This window comes from Microcaecilia unicolor, chromosome 8, assembly GCF_901765095.1.
Source record: "Microcaecilia unicolor chromosome 8, aMicUni1.1, whole genome shotgun sequence".
Lineage (NCBI taxonomy): Eukaryota > Metazoa > Chordata > Amphibia > Gymnophiona > Siphonopidae > Microcaecilia > Microcaecilia unicolor.
In genome coordinates, this window is record NC_044038.1 from 32,833,634 (window position 1) to 32,850,421 (window position 16,788).

Here is a 16,788-nt window from a genome sequence, read left to right on the forward strand (position 1 = left end):
AGATTGGCGCCTTTCGCCGATAATGGAAAAAAAGTATGCGTTTGTAGCTAGAATTTAGGGCACTTTTCCTAGACCCTGTTTTTTCACGAATAAGGCCCCAAAAAGTGCCCTAAATGACCAGATTACCACCAGAGGGAATCGGGGATGACCTCCCCTGACTCCCCCAGTGGTCACTAACCCCCTCCCACCACAAAAAATGATGTTTCACAACTTTTTATTTTCACCCTCAAATGTCATACCCACCTCCCTGGCAGCAGTATGCAGGTCCCTGGAGCAGTTGTTAGGGGGTGCAGTGGACTTCAGGCAGGTGGACCCAGGCCCATCCCCCCCCCTACCTGTTACAATTGTGCTGCTTAATGCTTAGTCGTCCAACCCCCCCAAGCCCACTGTACCCACATGTAGGTGCCCCCCTTCACCCCTTAGGGCTATAGTAATGGTGTAGACTTGTGGGCAGTGGGTTTTGAGGGGGATTTGGGGGGCTCAACACACAAGGGAAGGGTGCTATGCACCTGGGAGCTCTTTTACCTTTTTTTTTGTTTTTGTAAAAGTGCCCCCTATGGTGCCCTGGCATGTGAGGGGGACCAGTGCACTACGAATCCTGGCCCCTCCCACGAACAAATGCCTTGGATTTATTCGTTTTTGAGCTGGGCGCTTTCATTTTCCATTATCACTGAAAAACAAAAACGCCCAGCTCACAAATTGTCGAATAAAACATGGACGTCTATTTTTTTCGAAAATACGGTTCGGTCCGCCCCTTCACGGACCCGTTCTCGGAGATAAACGCACATGGAGATAGACGTTTTCGTTCGATTATGCCCCTCCACGCCTCTCCAGCCCAGTTGTGACCTTCGCCGCCTGCCTCCCGCCCCCCCTCCGAAATTTAAAACTTGATACCTGCTCGGGGTTAAGGGAAGGCGTCATTGGCAGCGACACAGCACGTCAGCACCAGTGAAACGCATGCTGGCTCGGCGCGCCTTCAGCTTCCCTTCATTCTGGGGCGGGAGCAGCGCTTGAGAGACAGAACGAAGGGAAGCTAAAGGCGCGCCGAGCAAGCACGCGTTTCACTGGTGCTGACGTGCTGTGTCGCTGCTGCCGACGCCGCCTTCCCTTAACCCCGAGCAGGTATCAAGTTTTAAATTTCGGAGGGGGGGTGGGAACTGGACCTGGTCCTCGGTGGGAGGGAGGGAAGGAGGAAGGCCTGATGCTGCTGGGTGGGAGGGAGGAAGGAAGGCAGGCGGGCAGACCTGATGCTGGGTGGGTGGGTGGGAGGGAGGGAGGGAAGGGTGCCTGCCTGCCTGCCTGCCTGATGCTGAGTGGGAGGGGTGCCTGGTGCTAGGTGGGTGGGAGGAAGGGGTGCTTGATTCTGGGTGACAATTATGGGTTTAAGCTCTGCCCCCAACCCCAACCCCACCCCCTTTAGCCTCCCCAAACAGTTGGGCCACCGACTGCCTATGGGTGGGTGATCGGTGAATTGGCAGATTTTGGGTTGGTGGAGGTGACCCCTTGTGCAGAAGCAAGGTTTTTTTTTTTTCTGTAATGCTTCCTTTCAGTGTGTGAGCCAATTACTGCTCTCACACTGACAGGAAGTGAGACTTTTTTTTTTACTCTTCAGCAGCAAATGACTGTATACTACCACTGCAATATGTGCTGTTCTTTTCTGACACTGCACACTTTATAACATAACAATAATCTATATCCATTAGTTTAGTGCATCAGAGAGCAAACATTTTGGGTTACCGTTCACATTAGAAGCCACGCACTCAGCCATTGGCACACAGATCTATCTGCATTGCCCCTTCAGTTATCTGTTGCAAGTTATTCAAACAAATAAAAACACTTAGGGGCCCTTTTACTATGCCATAAGAAGTGACCTTAGTGGGCTCTTACACAGGTTCGTCCTCTGTGTAAGAGAAGGCCATTTTTACCACAGCTGGAAAATGGCAGATTTTCTGTTTTTCCTATTAATGGCCATGTGCTAAGAATCGGAAGAATTCCACCCTGAGCACAATAATATACCTCAGAAAAAAACAAGATGATAAATGGAGTAACAAAACATGTCAGTGCTAAGCACATTTATAAGTAGGAGAACAAGGAAGAACCTGCATCAGAATATTTGTTACATTTGTATCCCACATTTTCCCACCTATTTGTAGACTCAATGTGGCTTACATAGTACTGGAGAGGCGTTTGCAAACTCCGGTGTAAACAAATACAAAGTGATATTGTGGTAAGATAAAGTTCATGTGGCACAGCCACATTAGGGAATCGTACAACGGAAGAGTTGTGTTATGTCCGTTACATACTTTAGTTTTGTTGTGTTGCAGAGATCAGGCATTTATGTTGGATTGGTAGGGTATGCCTTTTTAAACAGGTTAGTTTTTAGTTTTTCCAGAAGTTTAGGTGGCCGTATGTAGTTTTCAAGGCTTTTGGTAGTGTGTTCCACAGTTGTGTGCTTATGTAGGAGAAACTGGATGCTAGAAAGTTGATTTGTAATTGAGTCCTTTGCAGCTTGAGTAGTGGAGATTTAGGTACGTTCATGTTGATTCGGATGTGTTTCTAGTTGGTAGGTCGATCAAGTCTGTCATGTCTCCCAGAGCTTCACCGTAGATAATTTTGTGAACCAGAGTGCAGATTTTGAAAGCAATGCGTTCTTTGATTGGGAGCCAGTGTAGTTTTTCGCGGAGGGGTTTTGCGCTTTCAAATCGCGTTTTTCCAAAGATAAGCCTAGCTGCCGTGTTTTGAGCTGTCTGAAGTTCCTTTAATGTTTGTTCTTTGCATCCCGCATAAATTCTATTGCAGTAGTCTACATGGCTCAGTACCATTGATTGTATCAGGTTGCGAAATGTTTCCCTCGGGAAGAATTGTTTCACATGTTTGAGGTTTCCACATTGAAAGGAACATTTTTCTTTGTTGTGCATGTCACTTGGCTCTCTAGTGTTAGGTTGCAGTCCAATGTAACGCCGAGGATTTTCAGGCTGTCTGAGATAGGGAGGGTGTAATCTGGGGTGTTGATAATTGTGGGGTTGTCCCCGCAGTGTTGGGATGAGAGGATAAGACAATGTGTTTTTTCTTTGTTGAGTTTTCGTTGAAATGCATTTGCCCAAGAGTCCATGATGTTCAAGCTGATCTTGATTTCGTTGGCGATTTCTGTCAGTTTAGATTTGTAAGGAATGTATATTGTGACATCGTCTGCATAGATGAAGGGGTTAAGGCCTTGGTTGGATAAGGACTTGGCTAGTGGGGTCATCATTAGGTTGAAGAGGATCGGTGATAGCGGTGATCCTTGTGGTACTCCACAGTCTGCTTTCCACGGTGATGATATGTTTGAGTTTGATTTTACTTGATATGTTCTTGTGGTTAGGAAACCCTTGATCCAGCTTAGTATGTTTCCACCAATCCCAAACTTATCTAGTAACCTTATTAATATATTGTGGTTTACCATGTCGAATGCACTAGACATGCCGAATTGGAGGAGGAGGGTATTTTTGCGTATTGCTATTTCCTGCTTGAATTTGGCTAGGAGAGTGAGTAGATTTTTGGGGGGCCTAGGACCTCCTCCAGTGCACAGCTGTTCCAAGTCTGCGACTGCGCCTCACCAAGAGATATTATTATTTGTAGGAACGCCTTGATTTTATGCAGTTTAAACACTTTTTAAAAATCACTATTTATTTCAAATATGCAAAATCACTATTATTTTAAAAAGGAATAAATGGCCACTTATCTTGCTATAAAGCTAATGCCAGTGATGAAAACATCAAACACCCAACGCTCAAAAGAAGACACACAAGCGTTTTGGCGACTGTCTGCTTACAAGGTAGTAACATTCAGACCATATAACAACCTAAAACCCCCCAAAAAAATTGTATTAGAAAAATACCCCAAAAAACTACTCCATACATGTGCAAAAATGTTTAAAAAATTTAAACTACTAAACCTTGATCAGGCAATGCCACCATACTCAATCAGCACAAATACTCTCAGTACTAAACGCCATGTGTCTACTGCGTATTTTTAAAGGGGCCGATGTCAAAACATAACGACATCATGGGCATCCAATCAAAATAAAGAGAACGCTGAAAATGTTACATGAATTAAACAATATTCCATGAAATCAATCTCTCAATCATTAGCCTTATTTAAACCCAAAGGCTCCACGCTTGATAAAAAAAACAAATCCAGCATCTCTCCTTCTGCAAGAGCACAGGGTCTGGATCTCCACTGCGAGCAGAGGGGACAATCTTCTCTAAAACAACAAAACGTAAATCACTAATGGGGTCTTTTACTAAAGCTTAGCTCGAGTTATTTATTTATTTATTTTGTTGCATTTGTATCCCACATTTTCCCACCTATTTGCAGGCTCAATGTGGTTTATATTGTTCTGTCATGGCGATCACCATTTCCAGAGTGAGAGGTACAAGTGGTATTACATTAGAGATCATGATTGGCATAGTAGATTAAACAGTCAAGTATAAAGAGTTCATATTCGGAATTAGAGATAAAGTGGTATTGCGTTAGAGTTATCTGCAACATGGCCCATAGGAATAACATGGGCCCTGCTGCAGGTAACTCAATCTAAGCTGTAGTAAAAGACCTCCTTAAGTGCCCTTTTTACAAAGGTGCGCTAGCGTTTTTAGCATGCACTAAAAATTAGCACGCAGTGGCCGTGTAGATGCCCATAGGGGCATCCTACACAGTTAGCATTTGCTAATTTTTAGCATGTACTAAAAATGCTAGTGTGCCTTTATATACAGGTCCTGTGGAACTGATGAGGTAGTACGGGAGCCCTTACCGCCACCCCAATGGGTGGTGGTAAGTGCTCCCACCTGAAATGGGCATGTGGCAAGTGATTCACTTGTCGCACAACCATTTCTTTTTTTTTTTTTTAAACCTGCCCTTTACCCACTACAGTAAAAGGGGGCCTCAGCACGCGTGAAAAACATACGCCTACACCAGCGCAGGCCCCCTTTTGCCGCAGCTTCGTAAAAGGACCCCTAACTGAATAGTACAGGAATGCTCACTCTCCACCCCTTGATGTGCCTCCTCAAACAAAAATGTAAAAATATTTTTTAGCGCATGCCAGTTTGGAACTCAACACAAGACTCCTGAGCATGTCCCGTGGTAAGCAATTTAAACTGCCTAAGCCCACACTAGGGCTTACTGTAGCTTATTAAAAGAACCCCTTAGGGAGCAGAGCAATAGACAAGAGACCCCTGGTGGTGGCATCTTAAAGGGACAACATGTGAGTGGAGGAGTGGCCTAGTGGTTAGAGTGGTGGACTTTGGTCCTGGGGAACTGGGTTCGATTCCCACTGCAGGCACAGGCAGCTCCTTATGACTCTGGGCAAGTCACTTAACCCTCCATTGCCCCAGGTACAAATAAGTACCTGTATATAATATGTAAGCCGCATTGAGCCTGCTATGAGTGGGAAAGTGCGGGGTACAAATGTAACAACAACAAAAAAAAACATCTTATTCAGTGTTCTAGTGGAGAAAATAGGAATTGTGTTACAAGTTCCCATGAAAGTTCTCTGATTCTGAATAGTGTGCAAACTGTTTCAGCTTGATGTTGAGACTTGTGTTGTTTGCCTTATATGGTTGCAGAAACAGGGCTGGCTTAACTGTTGGGCAGACTAGGCAAGGGCCTAGGGTAGCACCTTCTGGGGGGGGGGGGGGGGGGGAGAAGAGGTGGCAAAGAGCAGCTGTGGTCAAACAAAACAATAGATCCTGACAACACAAACTCCAAGAACCCTCAGGGGATACTTTTACTCACAGGGAGGGTGAGCAAACTTCAAATAGCTCATTTACTTATGTAATTAACCATTTACTGTGGCAAATACCTTTTGGAAATTATCCTTATTAAGTGTATGTCTATAAAACAAAGTTTATTGTTTAAAAGTACAATGTCCAATTATGTATTTTTAGAAAATGATTCTGGGACAGATGAGAATCATGATTGCTGAGTTTAATTATCCAAATTTCATAGGGTTGCTGTAGGTTCACCTAGGGTTCCTAATACCCAAACATTGGCTCAGTGCTAAAGGGGGAATCCCTGTGCCTATGTTTGACTCACTGCTGAAGTTTGGGATTACAATCTTGAGATGCATAACAGCTGAATTATTTTAATGTACTTTTTTTTTTTACATTTTTCTTTTTGCCTCTCCTCAGGGCTTTTTTTGAGGGGGTACTTGGGGGTACTGAGTACCGGCACCTTTTCCATTGTCTGCTAAAATTGACCCATGGACCCCAAGCTTTAATGAAAGAGCTCAGGCTCTACACATGAATTCTGCCTTGTCATAGATTCTGTGACTGGTTGCAGGGAACCTGGCGATTGTGGGGTGGGTCCCTTAGTGATCACCCCGCTCCTGAAGGGTGGTCTGGCATTTGAGTACTAGAAAAAAATGCACTGATTATAACTCCACCCCTGCTGTGCCCAAACTATGCCCCTGGAATTCCAGCATATATACCGCATAAAAGTAGGTAGTGTGTTACTGTGTGCCTACTTTTTACATGACTATATTAGGGATGGGATATGTCTGTCGTTGCTTGTCATTAAATAAAAACACTTCAAAAAATATATAAACCCAATAAGGAAGAGGATATCACAAATGGTTAAATAAAATAGAAACTGCTCTTAAGTACAAGAAACAAGGGAGCTAAATAGGGTGTGATGAAAGGAGAGGACATCCAGGGGGGCCCATAGGAATAAAATGGGACCTGCTGCAGATAACTCGAGTTAACCTTTAGTAAAAGGCCCCCTCAGTTAAGCAGACCTTTCCATATGGTCTAATAGGCTTTAATTTGAGAAATGCCGATTTCACTGGCAAATCATTTAAGCTCCATAACCATCATCAATCCTCTCCCTTTGTAGTGCGAATGGTGCTTGTGTTGAAAACGATAACCATAATATTCTATCTTCCTTATAAACTCAATACCCGTAAAACAAGAATAGCCACAACTTGGTTGTGTTAATATCCCTTGTAACTCAAAGTCCGCAAGTCGGCAATCATTACAGTAGCTGTTTAACTGTATACACCAGTATAATATCACTTTTTCCAAACATTAAGGTCGAAATATGAAAATCATATCTCTGGGTCAATGATTGCTGTCCAAGAGAGTACCCTGTTTTGAATGACTTTTATCTGGGACAGTCTATATACGTAAAGGCCTCTGGTCTTCTCTGGCGAGATTCCTTACAGCATCCTCAAGGTTGGCACAGGGGTTTGAGCATCTGCAAATACTCAAGCCTGCGGGGTCCTGCCCCTCCTCAACAAGAAGAGGTTTAAATGGGATGGGACCCAGCCAGCTTGGATATTCAAGGCCCCACTCCAACCATGATGTGTCTTCTGAAGACACGGCGACTGTCATGCCAGTGCTGCCCCTTCAAACTGTACCACTCTAGGCATATGCCTAGTAAAACAAACATGAAAAGTAACTGTTAAGAGCCTTGACACAATACAGCTAATATTCTTCCAGGTACATCCAAACTTATGGAGCAGAAACACAACAGAATTAACGTTCTCTTTCTGTTTCTTTTGACAGACTTATTCGGGTCTTTTCTGTGTTGTTGTAAATCCTTATAAAATGCTGCCTATCTACTCAGAAAAGATTATTGATATGTACAAAGGGAAGAAGAGGCATGAAATGCCACCTCACATCTATGCTATTGCAGACACAGCTTATAGGAGTATGTTGCAAGGTAAGTCTTGGAAATATTGTTTTGGGCTAAAATTAATGTCAAAGAAGGAAAATACATGAACGTTCTGTATATGGGTCTTCTAAACTTTGCCTATGGAATTCTTTGGAAATAACTAAGGTACTTCAGGGTTTTGCAATTCAGATAAAACATTCCAATCCACGTACCATGTTCCTTAGCGTGATAAAATACCTGACATTGTTTGCTTTTATTTCTATATTTTTTAAATCAATATGTTGCAGTAAACCTGTGATCTGTTTAAGTGGACACAGCATCTCCATGCAGTTTCCTATCACAGGCTCCTGGTATAAGAGGCTTGGGGAGGCTAAGCCTTCTGCAGTGGCGTAGCGGGGCGGTTCGCCGTTGCACCCCCCCCACAATGACATCCCCCCCGACCAGCTCCCGCACCCTACCTTTAAAAAGAATATCGGAATCCCAGGCGAGGCGCAGCGCCTCGCGCCTGCCCTGCACGTAAAAGGAATGTGGACCATCGGGCCTTCCCTCGTTCTATCTGTCCCGCCCTCCACTGACGAAACTTCCTATTTCCGCAAGGGCGGGACAGACAGAGCGAGGGAAGGCCCGACGGTCCACATTTCTTTTACGTGCAGGGCAGGCGCGAGGCGCTGCGTCTCGCCTGGGATTCCGATATTCTTTTTAAAGGTAGGGTGCGGGAGCTGGTCGGGGGGAGGGGGTGTCGATGCGCCGAGGGGGGGAGCTGGCAGGGAGCACCCCCCCCCCCCCCCCGAGCTGACACCCAGGGCGGACCGCCCCTCCCGCCCCCCCCCCCCTTGCAACGCCACTGGCCTTCTGAAAACCCATGCTAGCAGACAGGAGCAGGAGCTGAATAATGCAGCTGTGACCAGGTCAGGCACTAGTATGGTGAGTGAGGCTGGAAGCCAGAGAGAAGTAGTCTGCTTGTTTCCTCTGCTACATACCCTACCTCCTGTCTCTGATTGAGTCTGGCCAGCAGAATGAGTTAATCAGCAGTTGAAGATGAGAGAAATAATTTCTCTAGCTTCTGCAATGACTAACTGGGGGGGAGGGGAAGGGGGCACACAGAGGAGAATGTAAAAGAGGATGTGTGAAGAGCCTCAAGTGAGTGAGGGTGGAAGCAAAGAGAGAAAAAAAAAACAGCAGATTGCGTGACCCTGTGAAATCCCTGGAGCAGATAAAGGAAGAGAGAAAATCTGTGCAGCTTAGGGCCATTACCCCCCCCCCCCCCCCTTCACACACACATCTCATCACCACTTGTAATAATAATAATAGCAAGAAGACCCAACAAAAAGGCCGGTCCCAAAAACTACAGGCCAAGAACTTGTCTGCCAACAAATGTTCAATTTGTTGACAGTATCAAAGAAATAAATCACCAACTCTTATAGCATTACAGAAATGTTTATTATATCAGTGCTGGGAATCAGAAATCAGATTCTCTCTAAACATACATACATACATAGTAGATGATGGCAGAAAAAGACCTGCACGGTCCATCCAGTCTGCCCAACAAGACAAACATATGTGTAAACCTTACCTTGATTTGTACCTGCCTTATTCAGGGCACAGACCGTACAAGTCTGCGCAGCAGTACTTCCCGCCTCCCAACCACCAGTCCCGCCTCCCATCACCGGCTCTGGCACAGACCGTATAAGTCTGCCCTCCACTATCCTCGCCTCCCAACCACCACCCCCTCTTTCCCCCAACTGTTGCTACTATTTGAGATTCTGTTGCTACTATTTGAGATTCTGGAATGTTGCTATTACTTGAGATTCTAGATGGAATGTTGCTACTATTGGAGATTCATAGTAACATAGTAGATGACGGCAGAAAAAGACCTGCATGGTCCATCCAGTCTGCCCAAGACAAACTCATATGTGTATACCTTACCTTGAATTTGTACCTGTCCTTTTCAGGGCACAGACCATATAAGTCTGCCCAGCAGTATTTCCCGCCTCCCAACCACCAGTCCCGCCTCCCATCACCGGCTCTGGCACAGACCGTATAAGTCTGCCCTCCACTATCCTCGCCTCCCAACCACCACCCCCTCTTTCCCCCAACTGTTGCTACTATTTGAGATTCTGTTGCTACTATTTGAGATTCTGGAATGTTGCTATTACTTGAGATTCTAGATGGAATGTTGCTACTATTGGAGATTCATAGTAACATAGTAGATGACGGCAGAAAAAGACCTGCATGGTCCATCCAGTCTGCCCAAGACAAACTCATATGTGTATACCTTACCTTGAATTTGTACCTGTCCTTTTCAGGGCACAGACCATATAAGTCTGCCCAGCAGTATTTCCCGCCTCCCAACCACCAGTCCCGCCTCCCATCACCGGCTCTGGCACAGACCGTATAAGTCTGCCCTCCCCTATCCTCGCCTCCCAACCACCAACCCCTCTAAAGTACATAGCTTTGTGTTGCATCTTATGTAGTGTTTTTTCAGCCCGGGATAATACATCACATCATGGCTCATTAGTGCATACATATAACACAGATTAGTAACTTAACACCTGGTTATCTCTCTTACTAATCACTGGAAACTCACTCCACAAGAATAATAGTAGACACAGTCCATGACCACTTGGAAAGAAACAATTTGCTTCCAGTAAAACAAAAAGGAAATCATTGAAACATCAGACTAGATTGATAAAATGACCCTAGAAAACTGCAAATGTTGAAAAATGAACTTGAATATAGCTTGGATTGATTATTTGAAGGCCTTTGAATCATTGCCACACAGTTGGGTTTTGAAATAACTGGAGTGAGTGAAAATATCAGAAACTTTGTGCAGAAAACAATGAGTTCGTGGAAAACAGAACTGACAGCTGGCAGTGAAGAAGTGGATCGGGTGGACGTCGGGAGAGGAATATTTCCGAGAGACTCACTCTCACCTTTGTTGTTTGTGATTGATGTGATTTCACTGTCAGCCGTACTGAGAAAGACAGCCTTAGGACACCAGTCTGGAAAGACATCTACCAAAATTCACATTTATTGAACACGGTTGATTTGAAGCTTCACAGAAAATCACAATTGGAACTCGAATTGCTGCTAAATACTGTCCACATTTCCAGCGAAGATATTGCCATGGAATTTGGATTTAGACAAATATGCCACCCTAGCTATGAAAAGGGGGAAAATAGTTGACACTGAAGAAGTAGAAGTGCCCCTTTGTCGCGTCCCTCATCGGGGTGACTCAGCTCCCGCGGAGGACGCGCTTTGGAGTTGGCCGCCTTCCCTCTCGCCATTGGCTGGCCTATCTTGTTCACTCGCCTGAACGCCGGCCATCAGGGCCACGCTGTTTCCGATCGCCGGCCATTGGGCCCGCGTCAACAGAGGCGAAGATGGCGCCGGCGCTCGATGGCCGGCTTCTCTTCCGGACGCGGAGCCCGGGAAGCGAAGTTACGCCTTGTGGGCAGGGTTGCCAGGTGGAAAATTTTTTTCCCACCCAATCTAGCCTAAAAACAGCCCAAAACCCGCCCAAACTCAAACCCCGCCCCTGACACCCCCACCCCCGTGTCATCACTCCCGCCCCCGCCGTCATCAACCCCGCCCCTGCTGTCATCGGCCCCGCCTCCCCGTCACCGGCCCCGCCTCCCCGTCATCGGCCCCGCCCAGAACGTCACTAACCCTGCCCAAAACGTCACTAACCCCGCCCCCCGCGGCCGAAAAAACCGCCCGAAAACCGCGGAAAAGAAAAAAAAGAAGCCCAAAAAACCGCGACCTGCCGCAGGCAAAACTTTCTCGTGGCGGGTCGCGGAAAACCGCCCAATTGGGCGGTAAAACCGCCCACCTGGCAACACTGCTTGTGGGTTCCTTGTTGGTTAGGTTACAGCGGGGCTCCGCCTCCGGTCCAACAAGGTGCCTATCCTGGATGATCCTCAGATGATGTCTCCTGTGGCTCCCGCACTCCCCAGCTGATGCTCGACTCCCTGATGAGGAGGGGTACTTAAGGAGCAGCGTTTCTCAGAATCATTGCTTTAGCTTCTCATTTCAGAGGACTCAGCTTTCGTGTGTTGTCTCCAGACACATCTACTACTTGACCTGACCAGACTCGACCTCTGCTTGTTCCTGACTATCCCTGCTTGCTGCCAGCCTCGACCTCTGTTTAGTTCCTGACCATCAGTGCCTGCTGCCCGTCAGTCTGCTGCGGGTTCCTGTCCTCTCTCCGTTCAGTCAGTCCGTCAACCCCCGCGGTTCCAGAAGTCCCGTTGGCCGCCTGCAGCTGGAAGCTCAACTCCCGGTGAACGGCGGTCGCCATGGGTGAAGTCTGGGGGTTGGTTGGCTGTCCTTTGGAGGACTGCGGTTCCATACACCTACGCCCTCCTGCAGGACCCAAGGGCTCACGAGAATCTGCAAACAAGTCACCCATAACAATATCAAGGGACTGGACAGTGAAAGAGCCTACAAATATCTGAGCATCCTATAGTCAGTAACATCAAACATACCATGGAAAAGAAAACAATCACCAAAGAATATATTAGAAGGGTTATGAAAATCCTGGAGGCTAAACTCAATGATGGAAATACCGTCAAGGTCATCAACATCTTAGCTAAACTGTCATTTGATACAGTGCGGTAATTGGAACTTGGACTAAGACAGTGCTAGAAACTTTGAATCGAGAAACACAAAAAGTCTTGACCATCAACCATGCTCTGCACCCCTACAGTGATGTGGACAGGCCTTATCTTCTTCGCAGCATAGGTGGAAGAGGGCTGCTGCAGGTGCTATAAACAGTGGAAGAGGAGAAACGAGGCCTGGCTGCCATATTAATAATGAAAATGATGCACTAAAACTAAGTGAATCAACAAGGCTTACTTAAGACCAATGAAGCCGAGCAGGTCTACAGACATGAACAAGTAAGAAATTGAGGAGAATGGTCAGGGGGTGGATCATTGCTGGAATGGGGTGTACAGAGGTGGGTGATATGTTCCATATCTGGTGGACATGTCCCAAGATACAGACCTACTGGACAGAACTAGTGAGTATACTCACGCAGATCACGGGAATGCAATACCCCATGGAGGCGGAGACTTGCCTTCTACACTTTCGTCCGGTGGGTTTCCGGTGGTTGCGTCCTGCCCTTGCTGATATCGTTCCCTGATTCCTGTCTGGCAGGATGAGGCAGATGGAAGCCTGCGGGGCCGCGCAAGCAGCAAAAATGAATTGCTGCAGGCACCAGGGACGCCTGAAAGGTGCACCAGGGACGCCTGTAAAGTACACCAGGGAGGGACAGGGTTCAGAGACAGGAGGGCAGATGCCAGGATGCTGCGGAGGAAAGAGGGGAGAGAGCAGTGTGGTGCTGCTGTTGGGTAGGCCTGAGCCAAGAATGGGTGGGCCTGTGCCCATCCAGGCCCACCCACAGCTACGCCACTGGCTCAGGCACCCACAGAGTCAGCTCCTCCTATTAATCCCAGTAGTGGTAACATACTTCCTTTCTTTTTTTAAGTGTCAGGTTAGAATTAGCAATGTTTCCTTCTTCCATTTCAGCCACGTAAGGAAAAAGGAAGCAAGTTCGAAAAGGTTCCAGGTCAGCAATCTGGCATGACCTGGCAGAAAATCACCACTGGAAACTTCAGGGTACTTCATGCACTGAGCATGTCACGCACGCAGTTCTCTTTCATGCTGCTGAATTCTAGCAGTACAGTGATGACAGGAAAATCAAACTGGGCTTTCAACAGCCCACTACTGCTGCCCAGGCTAAGTGTGAATAGATGTCTTAAACTAGTGAAGTACTGTGAGGAAAGAGGTAGATAAGAGACCATTGTGCTTAGAACCCTTTAAATTTACCTACTGCAACATGGAGGGACCTGAGATAGTTAAATGTGGGGTGCTGTCCGAGTTTCAACTTGTGTCCCCTAGTGAATTAGTTGTAGGAATGTCTCCAATAGTCAGGGTAGTCAGTAATAAATGTAAAGATGCTACGAGCTAAGGCCGCATTTCCAGTCTCTTTTCTCCTTTTATGGTAAAGCTGCCAACCATAATGATAAACCATTAGAGTGTGTTTGGGATCCGTCTGAAATAGCTGGTATGCTAATAGCTGCAAACAGATGAAAGGGGGTAGCAGTGAAATCTCTAAATATCATCTAAGAATACAGACAGAGAATGAGTTCATTTCTACTTAAATATGTTGTCCTAATACTTAAACGAAGGAAGTGAAATTAGCTCTGTATTCTTTAAGAAGGAGATTGCAAGCAGACCTTGGTGAGGTCAAATGAAATTATGAAAGAACTGAATGTCTTGTTTAAAATAAAGGGCATAGAAACTCCCAGCACTTATACTAACTTATGCTAATTTGAGAATAAGCATGCTGAGTATGCCATAAAAGCACTCATAATCAGTATATATCTTTTAAATATTTATTGACCTCCAGAGGTGGCATATTTCTCATGAGTTACCCTATTTAAGGACTCACGGCTCACCACAAATCATCAGTCTTACCAAAATCTGTGCAATGCTTTTAAATGTTATAACATTGCTGAATTCTTGTAACCAGCCTCCAATAAACATAAGAAAGCGGAACATTTAGCTCAAACTGTTAACGGACCATTTTTATTGTGGTGAGCCATGATGTCTTAAATAGAGTAACTCATGTGAAATATGCCCCCATCCCTTTGATGGTCAAAAAATATTCAAAAGATATGCACTGATGTGGAGGGGCATTTTCGATATGACATCTAAATCCGATTTTGGACTTTTTGCTGAAAACATCCAAAAATCAAGTGGCGAACATTAAGATTTTTGAACCAGAAAAACATCTCTCTTTTTGTTTCGAAAATGGCAATTTCCTAGATGTTTTGTGCTCAGTGCATTTTTCTTTTGTGACCATTGTTGAAAAAAAAAAATCCAAGGGAAAAACACTAAAAAAAAAAAAGCCATTGGGATGTGTGGGAGCCCAGCATTCTTAGTAGACTGGCCACACAGACATCCCAGCAGAGCAGTGGGGCACACTAGGGGGCGCTGCAGTGGAATTCACATAAAAGGTCCCAGGTACATATCTCACTGTTACCTCCTTATACTTTATGGTGAGCTCTAGGCATCATTTATATGTGGGTATAGCAGTGGCGTAGTCACAGGTGGGCCTGGGTGGGCTGGGGCCCACCCATTTAGGGCTCAGGCCCACCCATCAGTAGCACATGTTTAGCAGTAGCTGGTGGGGATCCCAAGCTCCGCCAACTGAAGACTTCCCCCTGATGGTAATGAAAATGCCACTCTCCATGATACTGGCACCTACACATGCTCAGTTTTCAGCGTATGCCTGCTGCAGACTGCCAAGGTGGAAAGAAGCGTTTTCCCACCAGCTGAGATATTTTTTTCGTGGTGGTGGGGGAGGGAGAACACTTGGTGCCCACCCACTTCTTGCCCAGGCCCACCCAAAATCTGTTGTCTGGCTACGCCCCTGGGGTATAGTAGGATTTGGTTGGTTGGAAGGCTCACACTTATTACCACTTGTACCAGTTACAGTGGGTTATGGGCCTGGGTAGGTTCTGTACAGCCCATTGCACCAGCCACTGCTCCAGGAACCTGCTTGCTGCTCTAATAGAACTGGCCATAACATCTGAAGCTGTCATAGAGGCTGGTATGTGTTCAATTCTGGTCGCCGCATCTCAAGAAAGATATAGTAGAATTGGAAAAGGTGCAGCGAAGGGCGACTAAAATGATAGCGGGGATAGGACGACTTCCCTATGAAGAAAGACTAAGGAGGCTAGGGCTATACAGCTTGGAGAAGAGACGGCTGAGGGGAGACATGATAGAGGTATATAAAATAATGAGTAGAGTGGAACAGGTGGATGTGAAGCGTCTGTTCACGCTTTCCAAACTACTAGGACTAGGGGGCATGCGATGAAACTACAGTGTAGTAAATTGAAAACAAATCGGAGAAAATTTTTCTTCACCCAACGTGTAATTAAACTCTGGAATTCGTTGCCGGAGAAAGTGGTGAAGGCGGTTAGCTTAGCAGAGTTTAAAAAGGGGTTGGACGGTTTCCTAAAGGACAAGTCCATAAACCGCTACTAAACGGACTTGGAAAAATCCAAAATTCCAGGAATAACATGTATAGAATGTTTGTACGTTTGGGAAGCATGCCAGGTGCCCTTGGCCTGGATTGGCCGCTGTCGTGGACAGGATGCTGGGCTTGATGGACCCTTGGTCTTTTCCCAGTATGGCATTACTTATGTACTTATGTACTGTTTCTTTCACATCTTTGGGGAATGGGAGGTGGGGGGGTCAGTGACCACTGGGGAAGAAGAGGGTCATGCTTTAATCCCTCCAGTGTTCATCTGCTCATTTAGGGCACCTTTTTGTGAATTAGTTGTAATTGAAGCATGTCTAAACCAGAACATCAAGCTTTTAGTAGCCCTGGACATTTTTCCTTTGTTCCATTATGGCAGAAAACCGTCCAAGTTGTGAGAATGCCCAAATACCACGTCCCCAACACGTCCCCTTGTGATTTGGACACACTGCAGATGAACTCCTTAGAAAAACGTCTTAAAAATGTGTTTTGAAAATAGCAATTTGGATGTTTTTGCAAGAAAAATGTCTCTGCCGTTTTGTGCCACTTTTTGAAAGTTTTTCTATTTCGAAAATGAGCCCCTAAGTGTGCTTTTATGACATATTCAGCGTGTTTGTTCTCAAATTAGTACAAGTCAGTATGCGTGCAGGAAGTTTCTAAGCACATTGTGAGTAGAGAGGTGTGGTAGCCGTGTTAGTCCACTTTTAAAGGTAATCAATAGAAATAAAACAAAATAAAACATGGAAAAGAAAATAAGATGATACCTTTTTTATTGGACATTTCTTGATTAGCTTTCGAAGGTTGCCCTTCTTCGTCAGATCGGAAATAAGCAAATGTTGGTAGATGACAGTATATATACGTGAAACATCAAAGCATTCCAGTGACAATCTAACAGGATGGGGGTGGATAGGTCAGAGACAGGAAGAGTCGGGTGGATGAGGGACAGGGAGATATGCATGGAGACAGGAGGGTGACAATGACAAAGCAGTACAATTTTATGGTTTATAATGGGCTAGAAAACCCAGATCTTTGTTAAGTCCTGTCTGGTTTAATTTGTACAGCGCTGCGTAAGTCTAGTAGCGCTATAGAAA

General features: G+C 45.7%; 1 protein-coding gene across 2 annotated transcripts in view; it reads left to right on the top strand.

The window, feature by feature from the left end:
- Positions 1–16,788, top strand: part of MYH11 (myosin heavy chain 11) — a 215,621-nt gene that overhangs the window by 33,206 nt on the left and 165,627 nt on the right. For both annotated transcript variants that reach the window (XM_030212270.1, XM_030212271.1), the window contains exon 3: positions 7,539–7,695. In XM_030212270.1, coding sequence (XP_030068130.1) covers positions 7,539–7,695 — 157 coding nt within the window. The remainder of the gene's footprint in view (positions 1–7,538; positions 7,696–16,788) is intronic.